The 19,031-nt window shown below is 32.1% G+C and overlaps 1 protein-coding gene across 1 annotated transcript in view; it reads left to right on the plus strand.

Annotated features, from left to right (window-relative positions):
• Window positions 1-623: 623 nt before the first annotated feature.
• LOC114273419 (very-long-chain aldehyde decarbonylase CER3) overlaps window positions 624-19,031 on the plus strand; it is a 28,909-nt gene continuing 10,501 nt past the window's right edge. The window contains exons 1-5 of the mRNA XM_028215201.2: window positions 624-1,035; window positions 2,000-2,226; window positions 2,923-3,158; window positions 9,606-9,825; window positions 12,352-12,479. Coding sequence (XP_028071002.2) covers window positions 904-1,035; window positions 2,000-2,226; window positions 2,923-3,158; window positions 9,606-9,825; window positions 12,352-12,479 — 943 coding nt within the window. The 5' untranslated portion in view covers window positions 624-903. The remainder of the gene's footprint in view (window positions 1,036-1,999; window positions 2,227-2,922; window positions 3,159-9,605; window positions 9,826-12,351; window positions 12,480-19,031) is intronic.

Raw genomic sequence — 19,031 nt, forward strand, 5'->3', positions numbered from 1 at the left:
AAAAAACTAAACAAATATTAAAATAATTTGTTCCTGGGCAAGACTCGAGAGAAAAAAATATTAAAAAAAAAAACATCCACAGCCCCTCAACCGACCCCCAAATAACTGACCCCTCTCTCTCACATATTAATTACTTGGAATTTCTTGGCACCGCAAAACAGCTGTCGGCTGCTACATACATGCGGAACAGGGGTCACTGCTGTGCTCACGCACAGCAGTGACTGTGGTGCATCCATTTAGTGTGTATTATGACTTTATTTTTATGATCCAAACCGTTCATTTTGTAGGGTTTGTTGAGTACTTCATGCCTACCAAAAATCATATTAATCGGATATCAAAAACTATATGATCGAACTGCATATTATTTATGTTATTTCTCAAAATAAAACTTATTAGTTATTTTTTTGGTTACTGATCATATAGTTTTTGATATCCGATTAATATGATTTTTGGTAGGCATGAAGTACTCAACAAACCCTACAAAATAACGGTTTGGATCATAAAAATAAAACCATAATACACGCTAAATTGAGGCACCACAGTCACTGCTGTGCTTCACGCACAGCAGTGACCCCACACAAATGTGAAATGTCTTTAAATATAATAGGAGGTTTTGTCTGATCAACCTAAATTTGTATACTTTCCAAAACTGAACCCATAAACACTACTCTCTTTGATCCACAAAGCACAACCCACTTTTGCCCTTCAATTTCTTCAAATCCCACTTCAAGCTTTCAAGCAATATGTATATGTATATGCATACTTGGGTGAAGCATTGAAGAATCATTGGGATTGGGATTGGGATTGGGATTGGGATTGGGATAGGATTCAACAATAACCAACCAACCGAGCAATTGTCTTTCTATCTTTTGGATTCTGTTTGGCAACTGTCATTCTTTTTCTATGTATCGAATGGAGAGACAGGATAGCAGAACAAAAGAGAATGGAATTGTTGAAGATGAAAGTGCCTGTTTTCCTGGGGAAATGGGTGCCCCTTTGTTTGCCTGGCCTTGGCAGAATTTGGGAATTTACAAGGCAAGTCTCTCCTCTCCTCCTCCTTATCATTCTTCTTTTTGTTTTCCCCTATGCTATAAGTCATGTTTGGTTTGATTTTCGGTTTAATCACAGAAAAGTGACCTCTGTGCTAAACCAAGTAGTCGAAATTTCAGAAGCCATTTTAGATATTAAAAAAAAATAAAAAAAAAATAATAAAGAAATTAATTTAATAAAATAAACATTAAAATGGTATTTTAAATTTGTAAACATTAGTTTTGACCTCCAAATGATAAAATTATATAAAAATAGTAAAAAAAAATTTATATTTTTTACTAAATTACTTTTTATTTTTTTTTAAATCAGAAATAAATTTTTAAAAATCAAATCAAGCATGCTCTCTCTCTCTTTTTTCTTTTTCATTTTTAATGGTGAAAACTATTTATGTATTTTTGATGATATGACAGACAATAAAAGTCACTGAAAATGTTTTCCTATAATTAAAGGAAAGTAAATTTAGGATTATTTACATGCTAACTCTTGAAAAGTATCATTTTGACCCCTCAACTGTACAAATATATAAATAGACTCTAAAACTATTGAGCAAGGATCCTCTAGAGTGATTTTTCTCTAAAGTTTCCTAGAGTGCTACATTGTGTGGTTGAGATTTACTGGCAAATCACATCAATTTTTCTGATGTGACTTGCCAGTAAATCTCAACCACACAATGTAGTACTCTAGGAAACTTTAGGAAAATTTCACTCTAGAGAATCCTTGGTGAAAACTATTGAGAAGTATCGTTTTGCTTCCTAAACTATAGAAATATACAAATAGACTCCCTAAACTATTAACGTGTTTCATTTTGATCCCTTCCATTAAGAATCTAATTAATACATTTTTATAATTTAAGGAATCAAAATGGTACTTGTTTAAATCTAGTGTTCTTGTTTTAGTACTTCTGTTTTAATTTGTTTGCTAACTTAATATGGGGATGAAACAACAACAGTATTTGCTATATGGAACATTCGTTGCAAAGTTGGTGTACTCTAGTACTAGTTTGGAAGGGACTGAGAAAGATAGTAGGCTTTGCGAGCATGTTCTCCACCTATGTATACTCAGAGGCCTTGTTCATCAGCTATGGAGCTCTTACAATGCCATGCTTTTTCTTAATCGCACCCGTCGTGTCTCTCCACGTGGCATAGATTTCAAGCAAATTGACAGAGAATGGGATTGGTATTTATTTCTTTTCTTCATTTTCTTACTCCATAATTTGTTTAAAATCACGTGAATATATATATATATATATATATATTGTAATTAATTATTATGTTAATTACACTAAGACTTTCTTAATTATTAACGAATATCACTTCATCTCTTTCCTTTATGAACTATACATACTAACCTTTCAATTACGAAAACCGTACAAATTCACTTTTTTTTGGAGTGGTTTGAAGGGGACAACATGGGTGAAAGTGATACATATTTGTGTGAATTATGCTGACATCTCTTTAGATTTAGCAAAAATACAATAAGATTCATAATTTTGATATAATTACATTAAATTCCTTTCAAATTTTAATTCATATATTATTTTACTTCATTTTCATCAATAATTTCGTAGTTATATGGATAAAAAGTGATGATATCATCTTTTTACATGAAAATGTGTACTTTAAGTTATTTATTGTTGTGTTTTCATATTATCTAGATTAGTTTCGGTCCATTTACCTTACTAAAAGGGAGGTTAGTGTAATTATGTCAAAACTGTATGACTTCTTACTATATTTTTTTCAAATTTCAAGGAAAGTTAGTGTAATTTACCGTATATTTTTTATAATTGATGAGGTTAAATGTTCAAATTTATAGATAAATAATATAAAGTGAAATTTACTAGAAGGGTCTTGATATAAATAATTATTTTGACAGGGACAATTTCATAATTCTTCAATCTTTTGTGGGTGCATTGGCCTGTCTAAGCTTCCCATCATCCATGGCCAATCTTCCCATGTGGAACACAAGGGGGTTAATCTGCTGTGTAATGCTTCACGTGGGACTCTCAGAGCCAATTTACTACTGGGGACACAGATTTATGCATTCTCAACACCTCTTTACTCATTACCATTGGTTACACCATTCCTCCAGGGTCACACATCCCTTCACAGGTACCTAACGATATACACAGTATCCGTACGAGTTTCTCTGTTCTTAAAATTTATGTCGTGGTTAATTCAGTTTCAATCACACGGTCATATCTTGAGATTATAATATTTTGATATTTTTACTATATCGTACCATCTATACTTACTATGTATTAAGTAAAAAGAGATTTTTAATCCTCAAGATCTGTGGGAGTTTCAATATATTAATTTTAATTTTTTAATTTTTTATTTTTTAAAAAAAAAATTAACTTCAACATTTATTAATTTCTCTCAACCCATAAGACTTTTTGACTTATTTCATAATTACTGCAGTACCTTTTTCAAAACAAATAATTTGTATATTAAAAAAAATTAAAACAAATATAAATATCTATATCTATATCTATCTATTTATTTAGATGTATCTCTAACCCTCAAGTTTTGTAAGAGTTCTAATATCTGAACCTTAATTTCTTAACTTTTTTTATTTTTTTTGAAAAAAAAAAATTTAACACTTATTAAATTCTTCCAAGTCTTTTTAACTTCTCCAATACACATACTCTTTTTAACTTTTCACATACCTATTGCAAACAGTGAGTCTTCTTTTTGTTTTCTCCTTCTTGACTTTTCTTTTTGTTTACTGTTTTAATATTGTAATTAGATAGCGCATAAAAATATTTGTGATTTGTCTAACGAATAAAAAATTATAACTTGATTTTTTAATATGATTGAAATTAGATAAATATAAACCCTCATAAAGAGAAAATGTGATTATAATTAGTTGAGTAATTCTTTTTTTTTTAATATGATTATAGTTAGTTTAATAGTTCTTTTTTTTCATTTACTTATTTTATTGTGGGAAAAATGTGATGTGATTGTAGTTTGTTCAATGGTTCTTTTTTTTAATATGATTGTTGTAGTTAGTTCAATGATTTTTTTTTTAATGTTATTTAATCTTTTTATTTACTATTTTAATTTTATTTTTAACATGATCGAAATTAAATAAACATAAACACTCACAAAAAAAAAAACGTGATTGCAATGTGATGTGATTGTAGTTTGTTTAATGGCTCTTTTTTTTAATATGATTGGTGTAGTTAGTTCAATGGTTTTTTTTTTAATATTATTTAATCTTTTTATTTACTATTTTAATTTTATTTTTAATATGATTGAAGTTAGATAAATATAAACACTCACAAAGAAAAAAATATGATTGTAGTTAGTTCAATGATTCTTTTTTTTTTTTAATGTGATTGTATTTAGTCGATGGTTATTTTTTTCATTTATTTATTTTTTTTATTATGAGAAAAATGTGATGTGATTGTAGTTTGTTCAATGATCCTTTTTTTAATGTGATTTAATCTTTTATTTACTGTTTTAATGGTTTTTCTTTACAATTATTTATGAAAAAAATATGATTGTAGTTAGATAGTATAAAAATATTTGTGATTTCATTTGATTTTTTTCTGATTTGATTTTTAAAATACCAATTATTGATAATGATTAGATTGTATTTTAAAAAAAAAATTGTAATTAATTTTTTTAACTCACTGTGTTTTTTGAAAAAAAAATTATTATGTTTTTTTAACTATCAATTCACTTTATTTGTGATTTGATTTTTAACTCACTGTGTTTTTTGAAAAACAAAATGGATTGTACTCATTAGGATCACATAATGTACCAATTATTGATGATGATTAGATTGTATTTTGACCAAAAAAATTATAATTGATCTTTTTAACTCACTATGTTTTTTGGAAAATAAATTATTGTGTTTTTTAATTATCAATTGACTTAATTTATGATTAATTTTTTTAATTATTGATGATAATTAGATAGCATTAAAAAAATTGTGATTTGTATGATTGAAGTTATCTTCTTTTGTTTATAATTTTATTTTTTAATATGATTGAAGTTAGATAAACATAAATACTCACAGAAAGAAAAATGTGATTGTAGTTTGTTCAGTGGTTCTAAATAATCTTTTTTATTTACTATTTTAATGGTTATTTTTTAAAATTATTTTTTTATTATGAGAAAAATGTCATTGTAGTTAGATAGCATTAAAAAAATTGTAATTTGTATGATTGAAGTTATCTCCTTTTATTTATAATTTTATTTTTTTAATATGATTGAAGTTAGATAAACATAAACACTCACAAAAAGAAAAATGTGATTGTCGTTTGTTCAATGTTTCTAAATAATCTTTTTATTTACTATTTTAATGGTCCTTTTTTGAATTATTTTTTTTATTATGAGAAAAATGTGATTGTCGTTAGATAGCATTAAAAAAAATGTGATTTGTATGATTGAAGTTATCTCCTTTTGTTTATAATTTTATTTTTTTAATATGATTGAAGTTAGATAAATATAAACACTCAATAGGGTTTTTAAGGAAAATAGGATTTTTAACCCCAAGGCCTGTGGGAGCTTCAATATTCCAATCTAAATTTTCTAAATTTTTTATTAAAAAAAAAAGAAAAAAATAGCATTTATTGATTTGGTCAAAATCTCCTAATCAGCATTTATTAACTTTTTTTCAATCCACATGCCTGCATATATTGATTTGGTCAAAATCTCCTGATCAATATTTAAAATCTTCTCATACAAATAATTATAGATACAATCTGTGTATAGTTACTGCAGTACCATTTTCAACTTTTTTTATGCACTATGGTTAGTGATAAGATTGTTAAATTATTTTTATAAAAAATCTTAAAAAACATAATTTATATATTAAAAAAAATCTAAAACAAATATAAATATATATAATTGTCCCGTGCATAGCACGGATGATAGGCTAATTAAAAAATATAATAGATTCAAGATAATTGAATTTTCTGAGTATAATTGAATTTTTAAAGCTTGGAAATTTCTATTTTATCATATTGTCAAGAACATATTAGATTTTACTAGGCTCTTTATAGCCCTTGATTAAAATTGGGAGTGTGGGATGGGTTCGTTGACATCCTCCCCCAGATTGGCTTGGAGGGTCGGGTCTAAAGGGCTCGGCATTTGAAGTTTCCGAGTCATCATAAAAAAAGGAAAAAAAATATGCATTAAATACAACAAGAAAATTGGGATTTTGTGTACTGAATGGTTACTCTAGCAACCATTTATATATAAATGTATATTCCATTTATTTATTTTTAAATTCAAAATTTTACTTCCGTTTTTTTTTTTTTTTTTTTTTTTTTGTGATACTTTTTTTTAGATAGAGGTGTGGAACTTAAAACCTCATATGACATGCTCATACTTACCAAAAATTTAAAAAAGAAAGATATGTCTTTTTTTAAAAAACTTGAGTGGGTAGTGGGTCAGGTCCCAAACTGCTCAATCTCAAGACTAAGGGTTGGGTTGGAAAGTCGATTGGTTTTTTAATTTTTTAGTTATTTTATTTTGTTGCTAAAAAATTTTATTTGGGTTAAATTTTTTGATTTTTTTTTATATTTATGAAAAAAATATAAAATGATTATGATTTGAATATAATATTTTATTTTGTTGACTTCTTATTTTATTTTATCTTTTTATAACTATTTTAGACCACAATCTCATTTTAGTCTCATGCCAAACGAGGGCTAAGGTCGTCCCATTTGCATGAAAATAAACTTGCAACTTTATTACGTTGGGTTTTGTTCCCTTGGTATATGAGTTTAGATAAGAATTTGAAAAGACAAAAGAAAAACATATGCAAAATACGTATTATTTCATTCATATCAACTTTATAATTTTTATTTTTTGAAAATAAAAAATATCTTTTCAAATCCATGAACCAAACAAAACTTAAAGTGGAATTGGGATTGGCTTATTTACTATTTTAAAAATAAAATAAATTAAAAAGACTAATGTATTTAAAGAATTGTTATAAAAAAAAATTGTAAATAAAAAAATTGATATGACTTTTAATTTTCTGTAGTCGATAACAAACAAGTTAATGATTTTTTTATTATTATTAAAATTAATTAATTTTTATTTTTTTTTTTATTTTTTTATTTTTTTTTAAGTTTTAAAGATTCCTTTGTTAGCAAGTTGCTATCACAGTGGGCCAAGTGCTGGACCACCTCATAGACTCATGTTTAATGTCTGAGATTCAGTGGTGGACCACATAAGGATTAGCCTATGTGTTTCTATTCAATTGGTGGACCACATAAGGATTAGCCTATGTGTTTCTACTCAATTTTTTAAGAGAAAAATAGAAAATAGCGGTAATTTCATAAAATATTTTAAAATTCATGAGAAAATAATTTTAAGTGTAAATTGTATTTACTTCCATTAATGTTTAATAAAATTACAAAAACATCCCCCAAATTTTTTGAAATGACTTATAGCTTTCCTGAAATTTAGTTTTGAATTGTATTGACTTCCTCTGAGATTTAATGAAATGTAGAAACATCCCCTTAAAGTGTTTGAAATGACAAAACTATCCTTTGAGTTTTAGTTTTCAACTACACTAACCTCTCCCGATGTTTAATCAAATTGCAAAAACCTTTCCTAAGGTTTGTGAAATGATAAAAACCTCCCTAGAGGTTTAATTTTTTATTATTGATTCCCTCTTCTGTTACTTTATTGTAAAAAAAAAACAGAAAATACAATTTCTATTTTTTCTTTTTATTATTCATGTAATTACTGTTGATTGTATATACCTCCTTTATCCAAAACCCTTTGATATCATTTAAAAAAATGACAAAAAAAATGTTGACATCATCAAATAATTTAATTACGTTTTCAATTTTACCCTTCAAAATTGTGTCCAATTACAAAGAAATTAAATATATATATATATATATATATATAATTTCTATTGGGGTTTTGGACAAACATACATTCACTTTTTAAATACAAAAATATGTTGATTTTTTGTATTAGTAATCTTTTTATATATAATTTGTACTTTTTAAGTGTATTTAGATTAAATATCTCTAAAATGTAATAAAATTTGATCAAAATATTAAAAGAAAGAAAAACCAGTAAAAATCATTAAATATAAATAGAAAACTCAAAAACCGTTTTAAAAAACTCCAAAACCAAAACTGAGTTTTGAATTAATTATATCTCCTCTTCTTTTCTTTTCTTTGCTTTTCTTTTTTCTTTTTTATTTTCTCTTCTATTTTTCCTTTTTTTGTTTTAAAAAGATCATTGCTATTTGTGTTAATTTTGCTAAAAATTTCTTATAAATTTTATATTATTTTTCTTTCATTTATTTCTCCACACTCTTTACCACCTGTTTTATTTTTATTTTTTTATCTTGTGTAATTTCACTCTCATTTTTATTTTTTATTTATTTGGAGTAATAGTGATTTCTCACCATGTTCAAAAACTAAAATAAAATCCTAAATGAAACGAAAGTTGGATCTCTAACATATAACTTTGACATCACCTTAATATTTAATTCAACAATAATAAACACCCCAAAATGTGTACCATATGTTTGACATTTGCGATTTTTTATTATGATTTATTATGCTATTAGTTATGTATTACTTATGATTTAGTTATAGTTCATTATAGTTATTAGTTATAATTTATTGTACTGTTGATTATGAACTAGTGCCATTATTATTTGGAAAGTGTTTATGCAAGGGCATATATAATTTGTGTAAATTTTAACAAACACACGTAAGTTATCTTACAAAATAGAATAATTTAAACACAAATTTACGTAAGTTAACTCATAAAAATTTAAAAAATCACAACTTGACGTAAGTTTTCACAAATATCTGTAAGTTACCTCATAAAATCAGGTAACTTAACACAAATCGCTTAAGTTAACCCATAAAACATAACAAAAGTTTGTAACTCAAGTCACAAAAATACATAAGTAAATAGGGTTGCACAACCAAGAATTACCCTTATTATTTTGGTTATACCTAATGTGGTGTTTGTTTATGGTACATTATTTTATTTTTTGTTATAATTAAAAATGATTTAGTTATGACATTTATGGTAATTGACTCCACAAATGTCATAACTTGCACTGTTAGTTTCTTTATTTTGACCCTTGTATCATTTTGGTCTCTATAATTTCAATTTACCCAATTTTAATCCTTAATTTATGATTTTATCTCAATTTAATTCAATTAATTACAATTGCTATTTTAAAAAAAAAAAATAGAAAATACACACATGAACATGAAAAACATGTGTTATGCTTTCGTATGCAAAATTATAAATTTGTTTAACTTAATGAGTTAACCTCGACCAATTTAGTGACAATTTTTTTTTCCGACAATTCTAATTGTTATTATGTATATATTTTAGAAAGATAATTATTTTTATCAATTGGACCAAATTTATACAAAATTTAAAATTAAAACTTAAAATCAAACTAATTGAAATTATAAAGACGGTAATAATACAAGAAGTATCATGTAAATACCAACAATATAATTTGCCCTTTAAAAAATGTAAGGTTTTGTAAATATAGATTTAGTGACTAATAATTCATGGTTGTGCATTTTGTGTATGGTGCAGCTGGGTATGCTACCTTTCTGGAACACATATTGATGTGTGTGATTGTAGGGTTGCCCATCATTGGGACTATCCTTGTAGGGTTTGGATCGATAAGCATGATCTATGGCCATGTTTTGATCTTCGATTTCCTAAGATGTTTGGGGCATTGCAATGTTGAAATCATTCCTCATCAGCTATTCGATGCCTTCCCACTTGTAAGATACTTCATCTACACTCCCACGTAAGTATCTATTTATTTTCTAATTTGTGTTTGGATTTTGAATTTGAATAATAATTTAAAATTGGAAAAAAAAAATGAAAAAACATAAACTTATATATTTTATTTATATTTATTTTATTTTTTATTTTTTCATTAATTCATAATTCAAACATAACAGTAATATTAATCTTTATTCATTTCCATAGATGGATTGCAAATAATCAATCAGGTCTCGTGGCTCTCACTGATGGTTTAATTTGTTAATTTATTATTATTATTATTACTATTATTATTTTTAATTTTATGTGTATAATAGACAACAAGTATGATTTTGAAAATAAACTAATCCTTTTTACCATGACAAATGTGATGAAATCAAGTGCTACAAATGTCAACAATCTAATTTTTTTTTTTTTTTATGGATAATCTGCACATAAAAATCTAAAATTCAATGAATTAAATCATTAAAGTATGGCTCGTTGAGGACCATAGGCCTGGATTGCACTGTTCAATTCTTTTAAGGATGGGAGATTAATTTTTATAAAAACATAAGAGAGTTGGATGTTATAGATATATTGAGCAAGTGAAGAAGAAAATAGAGTATAGTGAAGAGATATTTTATTATGATAATTTTAAATTATCATATTTAAATCATTATCATAAAAAATAAAAAAATAAAAGAAGAAGCTAACCAATCTAAATTAAACCAAATCAAGCCTTAAGTCTCATTAAATTAGATCGGCTATATGAATTTTTCTTCTCCACTCGACTCTATCAATGGCCATATGGTTAGTTAAATTAAAGAAATTCATATCTCTATTTACTACACTCGCCCACATCAATTTCGGTATGTCCCTTCCCCTAACACTTCCATATACTATCACTGTATCACATCTCTTCACTACTGTCTCTGTTAGTCTCCGTTGTAGATGACCAAACCATTTCAATCTATTCTCTCTCAGCTTATTTTCTATTAGTTCTGCTCTATCCATTAACAAATATACTAATTCCTAATTTTATCTTTTCTAGTCTTACCACATATTCACCTTAGCATCCTCATCTCAGTAACACTCATCTTATCTACATGTTATTCTTTAATTGTCTAACATTCCGTTCCATACAACATTGTTGGTCTAATAACCGTTCTATAAAACTTTTTTTTTAATTCTAGTGGGTACTTGTTTATCACATAGTATCCCAAACACACTCCTTCACTTAAGCCACCCTACCTTAATTCTACGGACCACATCTGCTCCAATCTCCCATACCATTGTAATAATCAATCCTAAATAACGAAAATGTTCACTATTAGGTAGTTCTTAGTCTTCAATCTTCACTTTTCCTCTACTTCCATTGTTACTGTTGCTAAAATCACACTCCATGTACTCAGTCATTGTTCTGCTTATCATAAACTCTTTAGATTCAAGTATTTCTCTCCACATCTTCAGCTTAGTGTTAACTCATTCCCTAGTCTCATCCATTAACACGATATCATTTGCAAAAAATATACATCATGGCACATCATCCTAAATAAAAATAAAAAATAATAATAATAATAAAAAGAAGCTATCATATCTAAATTTGAGTTATTTTTCTTAAATAATTAGTCTCCAAATCATTTATTTTAAAGGAAAAATTATCAAAAAATCCCATATGGGAATCAATTACTTCAAATAGTATCATAGATTTTCTAATACACTGATAGGTTTTGTTTTTTTGACAACCTTACCGTGAGATTCTATTTTAAATTTTGATATGATTTAGTAGACGTGTCTTCCCTTCCTCATTAGGGCACGCCATCTTAGGAAAGTTGGATACAAGTTTTGAATCACGTTTTCGTTACTCCAATGTAACAACATAACACACTAAAAAACTCCTTAGTGTATTTTTCAAAGAAGTAACACTCTTCCAATGGAACACACTAAAAGACTACTCCAACGGAACACACAAAAAAACTCATTTGTGCACTTTTTCCAAACGTAACATTGCAACATTCTAACGCAATACACTAAAAAACTTTTTAATGCACTTTTCACAACGTAAAACACTAAAAAATTTCTTTGTGTACTTTTTACAAACGTAATACTCCTCCAATGTAATACATTGAAAAACTCATTCAACGTAACACTTCAATTTAACACACTATACTAAAAAAAACTCTTTAATGTACTTTTCACAAATGTAACACTCCTTCAACGTAACATATTAAAAACTCCTCCAGCATTACACACAAAAAGACTCTTTAGTATACTTTTCCAATGTAACACTAACATACTAAAAAACTCTTTAGTGTATTTTTTTCAAACATATCACTCCAACGTAACTCTCCAAATGTAACAATTCAATGTAGGGACAAATGAGCCATTACATACCTGAAAAGACTAAATGGATTCCAAAATATGATATCAATCTCCCTATTTGGTGAATCTATAAAATCTAGCAATTTTTTTTTCCATGTAGAAATGAATTGTGGCAATATATAACTTATTGGTACTCAAACATAATGTCATTAAATTTATAGGTTTTTTTTTTTTTTTTAATGTATAGATACCACAGCTTGCACCACACAGAGATGGGAACCAATTTCTGCCTCTTTATGCCTCTCTATGATGCGCTGGGGAACACCATCAACCGCCATTCTTGGCATATTCACAAAGAAATTAGTTCAGCTGCAGGTGAGCAACATCAAACTATTTTTTTATCTCTTTATTTATTTATTTTTCTTAATTTTAATTTCTTTGTTTTGTGAAATAATAATTGGAGAAAGTAAGAGAAGATAGAGATGAGCGAATAGAGAGAGAGAGAGAGAGAGACACAATTGTTTCTATAAGTTGTATATTTCATTTACACAAAGAAGGCACTCTATTTATAGAGGATGCCTTGGATGCCTATGAACAATTAAATAACACTACACTAACATAATGCTATAATGCTACACTAACATAATGCTACACTACACTAACATAATGCTACACTAACATAATGCTACACTACACAAAGATAATGCTACACTAACATAATGCACTACACTAACATAATGATAATGATACACTAACATAATGCACTACACTAACATAATGATAATGATACACTAACATCCCCCCGCAAACTCAAGGAGGGAAAGCATCAACCAAGTTGAGTTTGGAAACAAGATCATTGAAGCGGCCAGGAGGATGAGCCTTAGTGAAGATATCAGCGGGTTGATCGACGGAAGCGATAGGGAAAAGACGAACAGTACCACAGGTAACATGCTGGCGAATGAAATGACAATCAATCTCAATATGTTTGGTGCGATCATGAAAAACATCATTGTGAGCAATCTGAATGGCACTCTGATTGTCACAATAGAGAGGGGTAGGATCAGAAGAAGAAACACTCATATCAGCAAGGAGCCAGCGAAGCCAGAGAAGTTCCTGAGTAGTATCAGCAAGAGCTCGGTATTCAGCTTCGGTGCTAGAGCGGGCAGTGAGGGATTGTTTTTTGCTACGCCAAGCAAGAAGAGAGTCCCCTAAGAAGAAGCAGAATCCCGTGGTGGAGCGTCGATCCGTAGGATCCCCAGCCCAATCAGCATCGGAAAATGCACGCAGTTCAAGAGAGGAGGAAGCAGAGAAGTGAAGACCATGGAACAGAGTGCCTTTGAGGTAGCGAAGGATGCGGAGTAGAGCAGTATAGTGGGGAGTGCGAGGAGCCGACATGTACTGACTGACAATGTGAACAGCATAGGCAATGTCAGGACGAGTTACTGTGAGATAGACAAGGCTGCCGACGAGTTGGCGATAAAGAGTAGCATCAGAGAGAAGAGTCCCATCAAGAGGAGTGAGACGAATCTGAGGATCGACTGGAGTAGAGGTAGTTTTGCAATCAGTCAGACCAGCACGAGCCAGAAGATCGGATGCATATTTGGCCTGGGACAAATAGGAACCAGTAGAATCATGAGAGACTTCAAGGCCTAAGAAGTAGTTAAGAGTACCAAGGTCCTTCATCTCAAACTGGTGGTGGAGAAACTGTTTGAGGTGGAGAATACCAGCTTCATCATTACCAGTGATAATCATATCATCCACATACAGAAGAAGAAGAGTGGTACCATGAGAAGTAGTCCGGATAAAAAGAGCAGAGTCATAGGAGCTAGAGGTGAACCCAAAATCATGATTGGTAGAACTGAACGTAGCAAACCAAGCACGAGGTGCTTGCTTGAGGCCATAGAGAGCACGCTGTAGTTTGCAAACCTGATGAGGGGGAAAAGTGGACCCAGGTGGAGGTTGCATGTAGACCTCCTCAATAAGATGACCATTGAGGAAAGCATTTTTGACATCCATCTGAAAGAGCCCCCAGTGGCGAGCAGTAGCAACAGCAAGTAAACTGCGAACAGAGGTTAGCCGGGCAACAGGAGAGAATGTCTCCTCATAATCAATACCATATTCCTGGTTGAAACCCTTGGCAACAAAACGAGCTTTGTAGCGTTCAATAGAGCCATCAGAATGTGTTTTGATTTTGTAAACCCATTTGCAGCCAATGGCAGTCTTGCCAGGAGGAAGATCAACAAGATCCCAAGTATGAGCTTTGTCCAAGGCCTGTAGTTCATCGGTCATAGCTTGTTGCCAAAGAGGATTAGTACAAGCCTCACGATAGGAGGTAGGTTCATAAGTAGAGAAGGCAGCAGATCCAACAATATAATCACGAAGATGGATAGGAGGTTGAGTTACCCGGCGTGGTCGACCCGTAGGAGGATCGGTGGGAGGAAGAACCGGTGGAGAAGGAGGTGTGGCAATAAGAGGTAGACCTTCAGGGAGAACAGGCTGGACAGGATCAGGAGTGAGCAAGGGCGTCTCGATGGAGGAGGAACCTGTATCAAAATCAGCAGAGAAAAGATCTACAGAAGGATTAGTAAACAGTACAGTAGTGGAGAGTGCGGGTAAGTGAAAAGAGGATAGCGAGGAAAACATTTGGTGCTCCCAGAAAACGACATGGCGGGAGATACGAAGACGTTTAGAGAGAGGATCCCAACAGCGAAAGCCTTTATGTTCAATTCCATACCCAAGAAAGCAACAAAGACGAGAACGAGGTTCAAGCTTGGTGTGTTCATGGGATTGAAGTAGAACAAAGCAGGCAGAGCCAAAAACCCGGAGATTGGCGTAAGGAGGGGGAGTGCCATGTAGACGTTCAAAGGGAGTTTGATTATGGATGACAGGAGAAGGAGCACAGTTGATAGTGTAAACAGCAGTGAGGGCAGCTTCCCCCCAAAAGTTTTCAGGGCAGGAAGAAGAGAGAAGAAGGGCGCGAGTAGTGTCAAGAATATGCCTATGTTTCCGTTCAGCACGGCCATTTTGCTGGGACGTGCCAGCACAAGAACGATGAGGCAGTGTACCATGATGCTGAAGAAAGGAAAGGAAATCAGAATCCCGATATTCCATAGCATTGTCAGAGCGAAAAATTTTGATGGTTTTGGAGAATTGGGTGTGGACCATTTGGGCAAATCTATAATAAATGTGTTTAAGTTCAGACCTAGTTTTCATGAGAAAAAGCCAAGTAAACCGGGAAAAATCATCAATAAAGACAACAAAATAGCGGGATCCCCCCATAGTAGTAGTAGGGGAGGGCCCCCAAATATCAGAATGGATAAGATCAAAAGGTGCAAGGGAAACTGAAGTACTTTTATTAAATGATAAAGCAGGTTGTTTGGCAAGTTGACAGGGGATACAATCGAAATTATCGGGAATTACATGACCCAACTGTCCACTAGAAACCAAAGACCGTAAGCGATTAACAGAAATATGCCCTAAACGACAATGCCAAAGATGAAAGGGAGATAATGAGGAAGTAGATGTAGGAGCAGCAATCGGAGGAGAGGCAGGAACATGAAGGTGAATGAGTTCATAGAGACGTCCATGCTTACGGCCGATCCCAATAGTCTGCCCCGTCTGAGGGTCCTGTACCAAACAATCAGTAGCAGAAAATGTGACAGTTAGACCAAGTTCACATAATTGACCAATGGAAATAAGGTTTAAGGTAAGAGCAGGGATATGATAAACTTGAGGGATAGATAAAGAAGAGGTGGAAACAGTACCAACATGACGGACAGACATAAGGGAACCATCAGCAGTATGTATTGAGGGAATATGAGGAGATGAAGAGAAGGAAGAAAAGATAGTAGAACTGGAGGTCATATGATTACAACAGGCAGAGTCAAAATACCAAGAAGAGTTACCTGGGATTACAGACAAAGCAGTAGGAGGAGGTGTACCAGATGGGGAGAGAAGTTGTTTGAGCATGGCCTCTACATCCGTTGGAGAAAAGCGAGGGGTAGACGGAGCAGACGACTCAGAGAACCCCGCAGAGGTGACAGCATCAGTGTGGGGAGACTGATTCCTGGAAGCAGCAGCAGCAGTGGGATGAGGCTGATTCCTAGAAGCAGTAGTAGCAGTGTGATGAGACTGATTCCCGGAACGATGAAAGCTTCCCCGGGCAGAGCCACCGCGAGAGGAGTGGCTATTGGACGATGATCGGGATGGATTGCGAAAACAATCCTGTTGCAGATGACCAGGACCAAGTTTGTTGCAGTAGCGGCAGGATCTGACGGGGCAATTGACCAGGAGATGGGTTGAAGGAAGACCCCGATTCTGACAATAGAGGCAAGCAGTGGTCCGTTGGGTAAATGATGGCCGGTACGGAGGAGTGGCCAGAACAAAGTCCACATGATGAGTTTGGAGAGTACCGAGACGCGTCTCCTCTGATAGCAACTCAGAAATTGCTTGTTCAAGAGTGGGCAATGGATGGCGATGAAGCAGAGAGGCACGTACGGGCTCAAAGGAGGAAGTAAGAGCCATAAGAAAATGCACCAACCTTTGCTGGTTGCGATAGATAGTAAATAAAACAGCATCTTCGGGGGTATGCCAAGTTGGTTCTGAAAGAGCAAGCTGATCCCAAACAGAGTACATTTGAGAAAGGAAGTCATTAATGGACTGAGTGGATTCTTGGCGCATGCGGTGAAGTTGGTTCTGAAGTTGATATTGGTGGGCAAGACCAGTAGTCTGGTATCGTTCTTTCAAGAAATCCCAGATGTCTTTTGCAGGAGTAGTTACAGAGTCAAGCTGAAAGCGACCAAACTGAAGACTGATAGATGTAACAGAGGTATTACGAAACCAGGTAATGATTTGGTAATTCTTACTGTCCCATTCCTCAAGTCGGTCTTCAAATGTAGCAGTAGGAACAGTAGTTTCATTAGTGTCACTGTCTTTCACCGGTTTAGTCACATCCCCGGTGACAATTCGCCAGAGCTTCTTCCCTTTTAGGAAGGAGGACATGGCTTGGGCCCACAGAACATAGTTTGAACCATTCAAAATAACGGAAATAGGATGGGAGGCATCATGACGATCCATAATACTAGTTGAATAGGGTTTAAAGTAATATGATAGACCTGTAGGAGCAAAATTAGGTAAAACAGAGTGTACCAGTGAGTCCGGAAGGTCGAAAATAGCCAGGAAAGGTATGCTGGACAGAGATGATGTCAGCAAATATGTCAGCGGCGCACGTTAGCAGAGTGCAGGAAGGAACACGTTAGCAGGAAGCGGCGGTGCACGGTAGCGGCAGACGCAGACGCGGCGCACGGTAGCGGATTCGGCGCACGCGGGTGCACAGTAGTGAAACGGCGCACGAGAGGCGCACAGTAGCAGGTGCGGCGTACGGGAGAGACAACGGATGGCGCGTGCGGGCACGTGTGAGAGTGGTGGCGGAAATGGTGACGCGCAGTGGACACTGGCGACGCGTATGGGCGCGTGAAAGGTTTTCTGAGGCTGGGCTTGGTGCCGTTGGAATCGTGAGGAAATTCCGAGTGGTTTGATGTAGTGCCGCTGTGGATGGGACTAAACACCAAAATTGCAAAATGCCAGAAATGTAACACTGTGCTCTGATACCATGAAATAATAATTGGAGAAAGTAAGAGAAGATAGAGATGAGCGAATAGAGAAAGAGAGAGAGACACAATTGTTTCTATAAGTTGTATATTTCATTTACACAAAGAAGGCACTCTATTTATAGAGGATGCCTTGGATGCCTATGAACAATTAAATAACACTACACTAACATAATGCTACACTACACTAACATAATGCTACACTAACATAATGCTACACTACACAAAGATAATGCTACACTAACATAATGATAATGATACACTAACAGGTGCCTCATGTCTCTTTATGGGTTTGACGAAGTACAATGAGTTTGTTCGGATTTAAAATCAAACAGGTCAAGAGGTGGAAGTGAGCTAACCCAAACTTGAAAAACTTCAGATTTAGGGATGGACTCAGTATTTTCATATAAGGGAGGCAAACATATATGTCCTAACAAATTTTTTAAAAATAAAGTATGAACAATAATATCAATTTCTACTAGTGTAAAAAGTGAAAATATATATAAATTACATGTGTTTTTGTATTCACAATTAGTTTAAAAAATAGAAACTATAAAACAATCTATATAGTAAAGTGAGACATTTTGAGTTGTAATACTCGATACTCTTTCATGTTATTAAAAATATCTATAATAGAATTGATATTAAAATTTCTTACAATATATTTCTCAATGAACCTGATTAAGTAATTAACTGATACCTTATTCTTTTGTTTAGAAACTTGGACTTGTTATTAACACTAGTTATAAGAAATTAATTTTTTTCATTTTTTTAAGGGGTATTTACACATAAGTCTTAATTTATAAATTTATACTCCATTAAGCCTTAACTAAGATTTTTTGGACCTTTAAGTCCCATTACATTTTTAATAAGCAGAATTACCTTCGAACAATGATTATTCATCATCTATAAAGGAATATGATGATTTGACATATATTTTGATTTTCAAAACTTTAAAACATCAACTTTCAAATTGAAAAAACTAATATATATATATATATATGTGCAAAAAAATAAAAATAGAAATTGAAAAAACTGAATTATTTTTTTGTGCAAAATTAAAAATTTTGTGTCTATAAACGAGCATGATGATAGAATATTGATATGCAAAACTGAAGAAAAAAAATTTAAAATGAAAAAATTGATAATGTTCTTGATTTTATTAGATAGTTGAATCAAATCAACAAGTAGAAGGGCAAAAACGTATAATCTCATGCTTTGTTTTTTTTTCATCTGTTAGTGAAACAATTAGCTGGAACATTACTATGCACAATTGATAATATTTTTAGTTTTAAAATTAGAAAATTTGATAATATCT

This window comes from Camellia sinensis, chromosome 15 (assembly GCF_055761805.1).
Source record: "Camellia sinensis isolate YWXY chromosome 15, ASM5576180v1, whole genome shotgun sequence".
Classification (NCBI taxonomy): domain Eukaryota; kingdom Viridiplantae; phylum Streptophyta; class Magnoliopsida; order Ericales; family Theaceae; genus Camellia; species Camellia sinensis.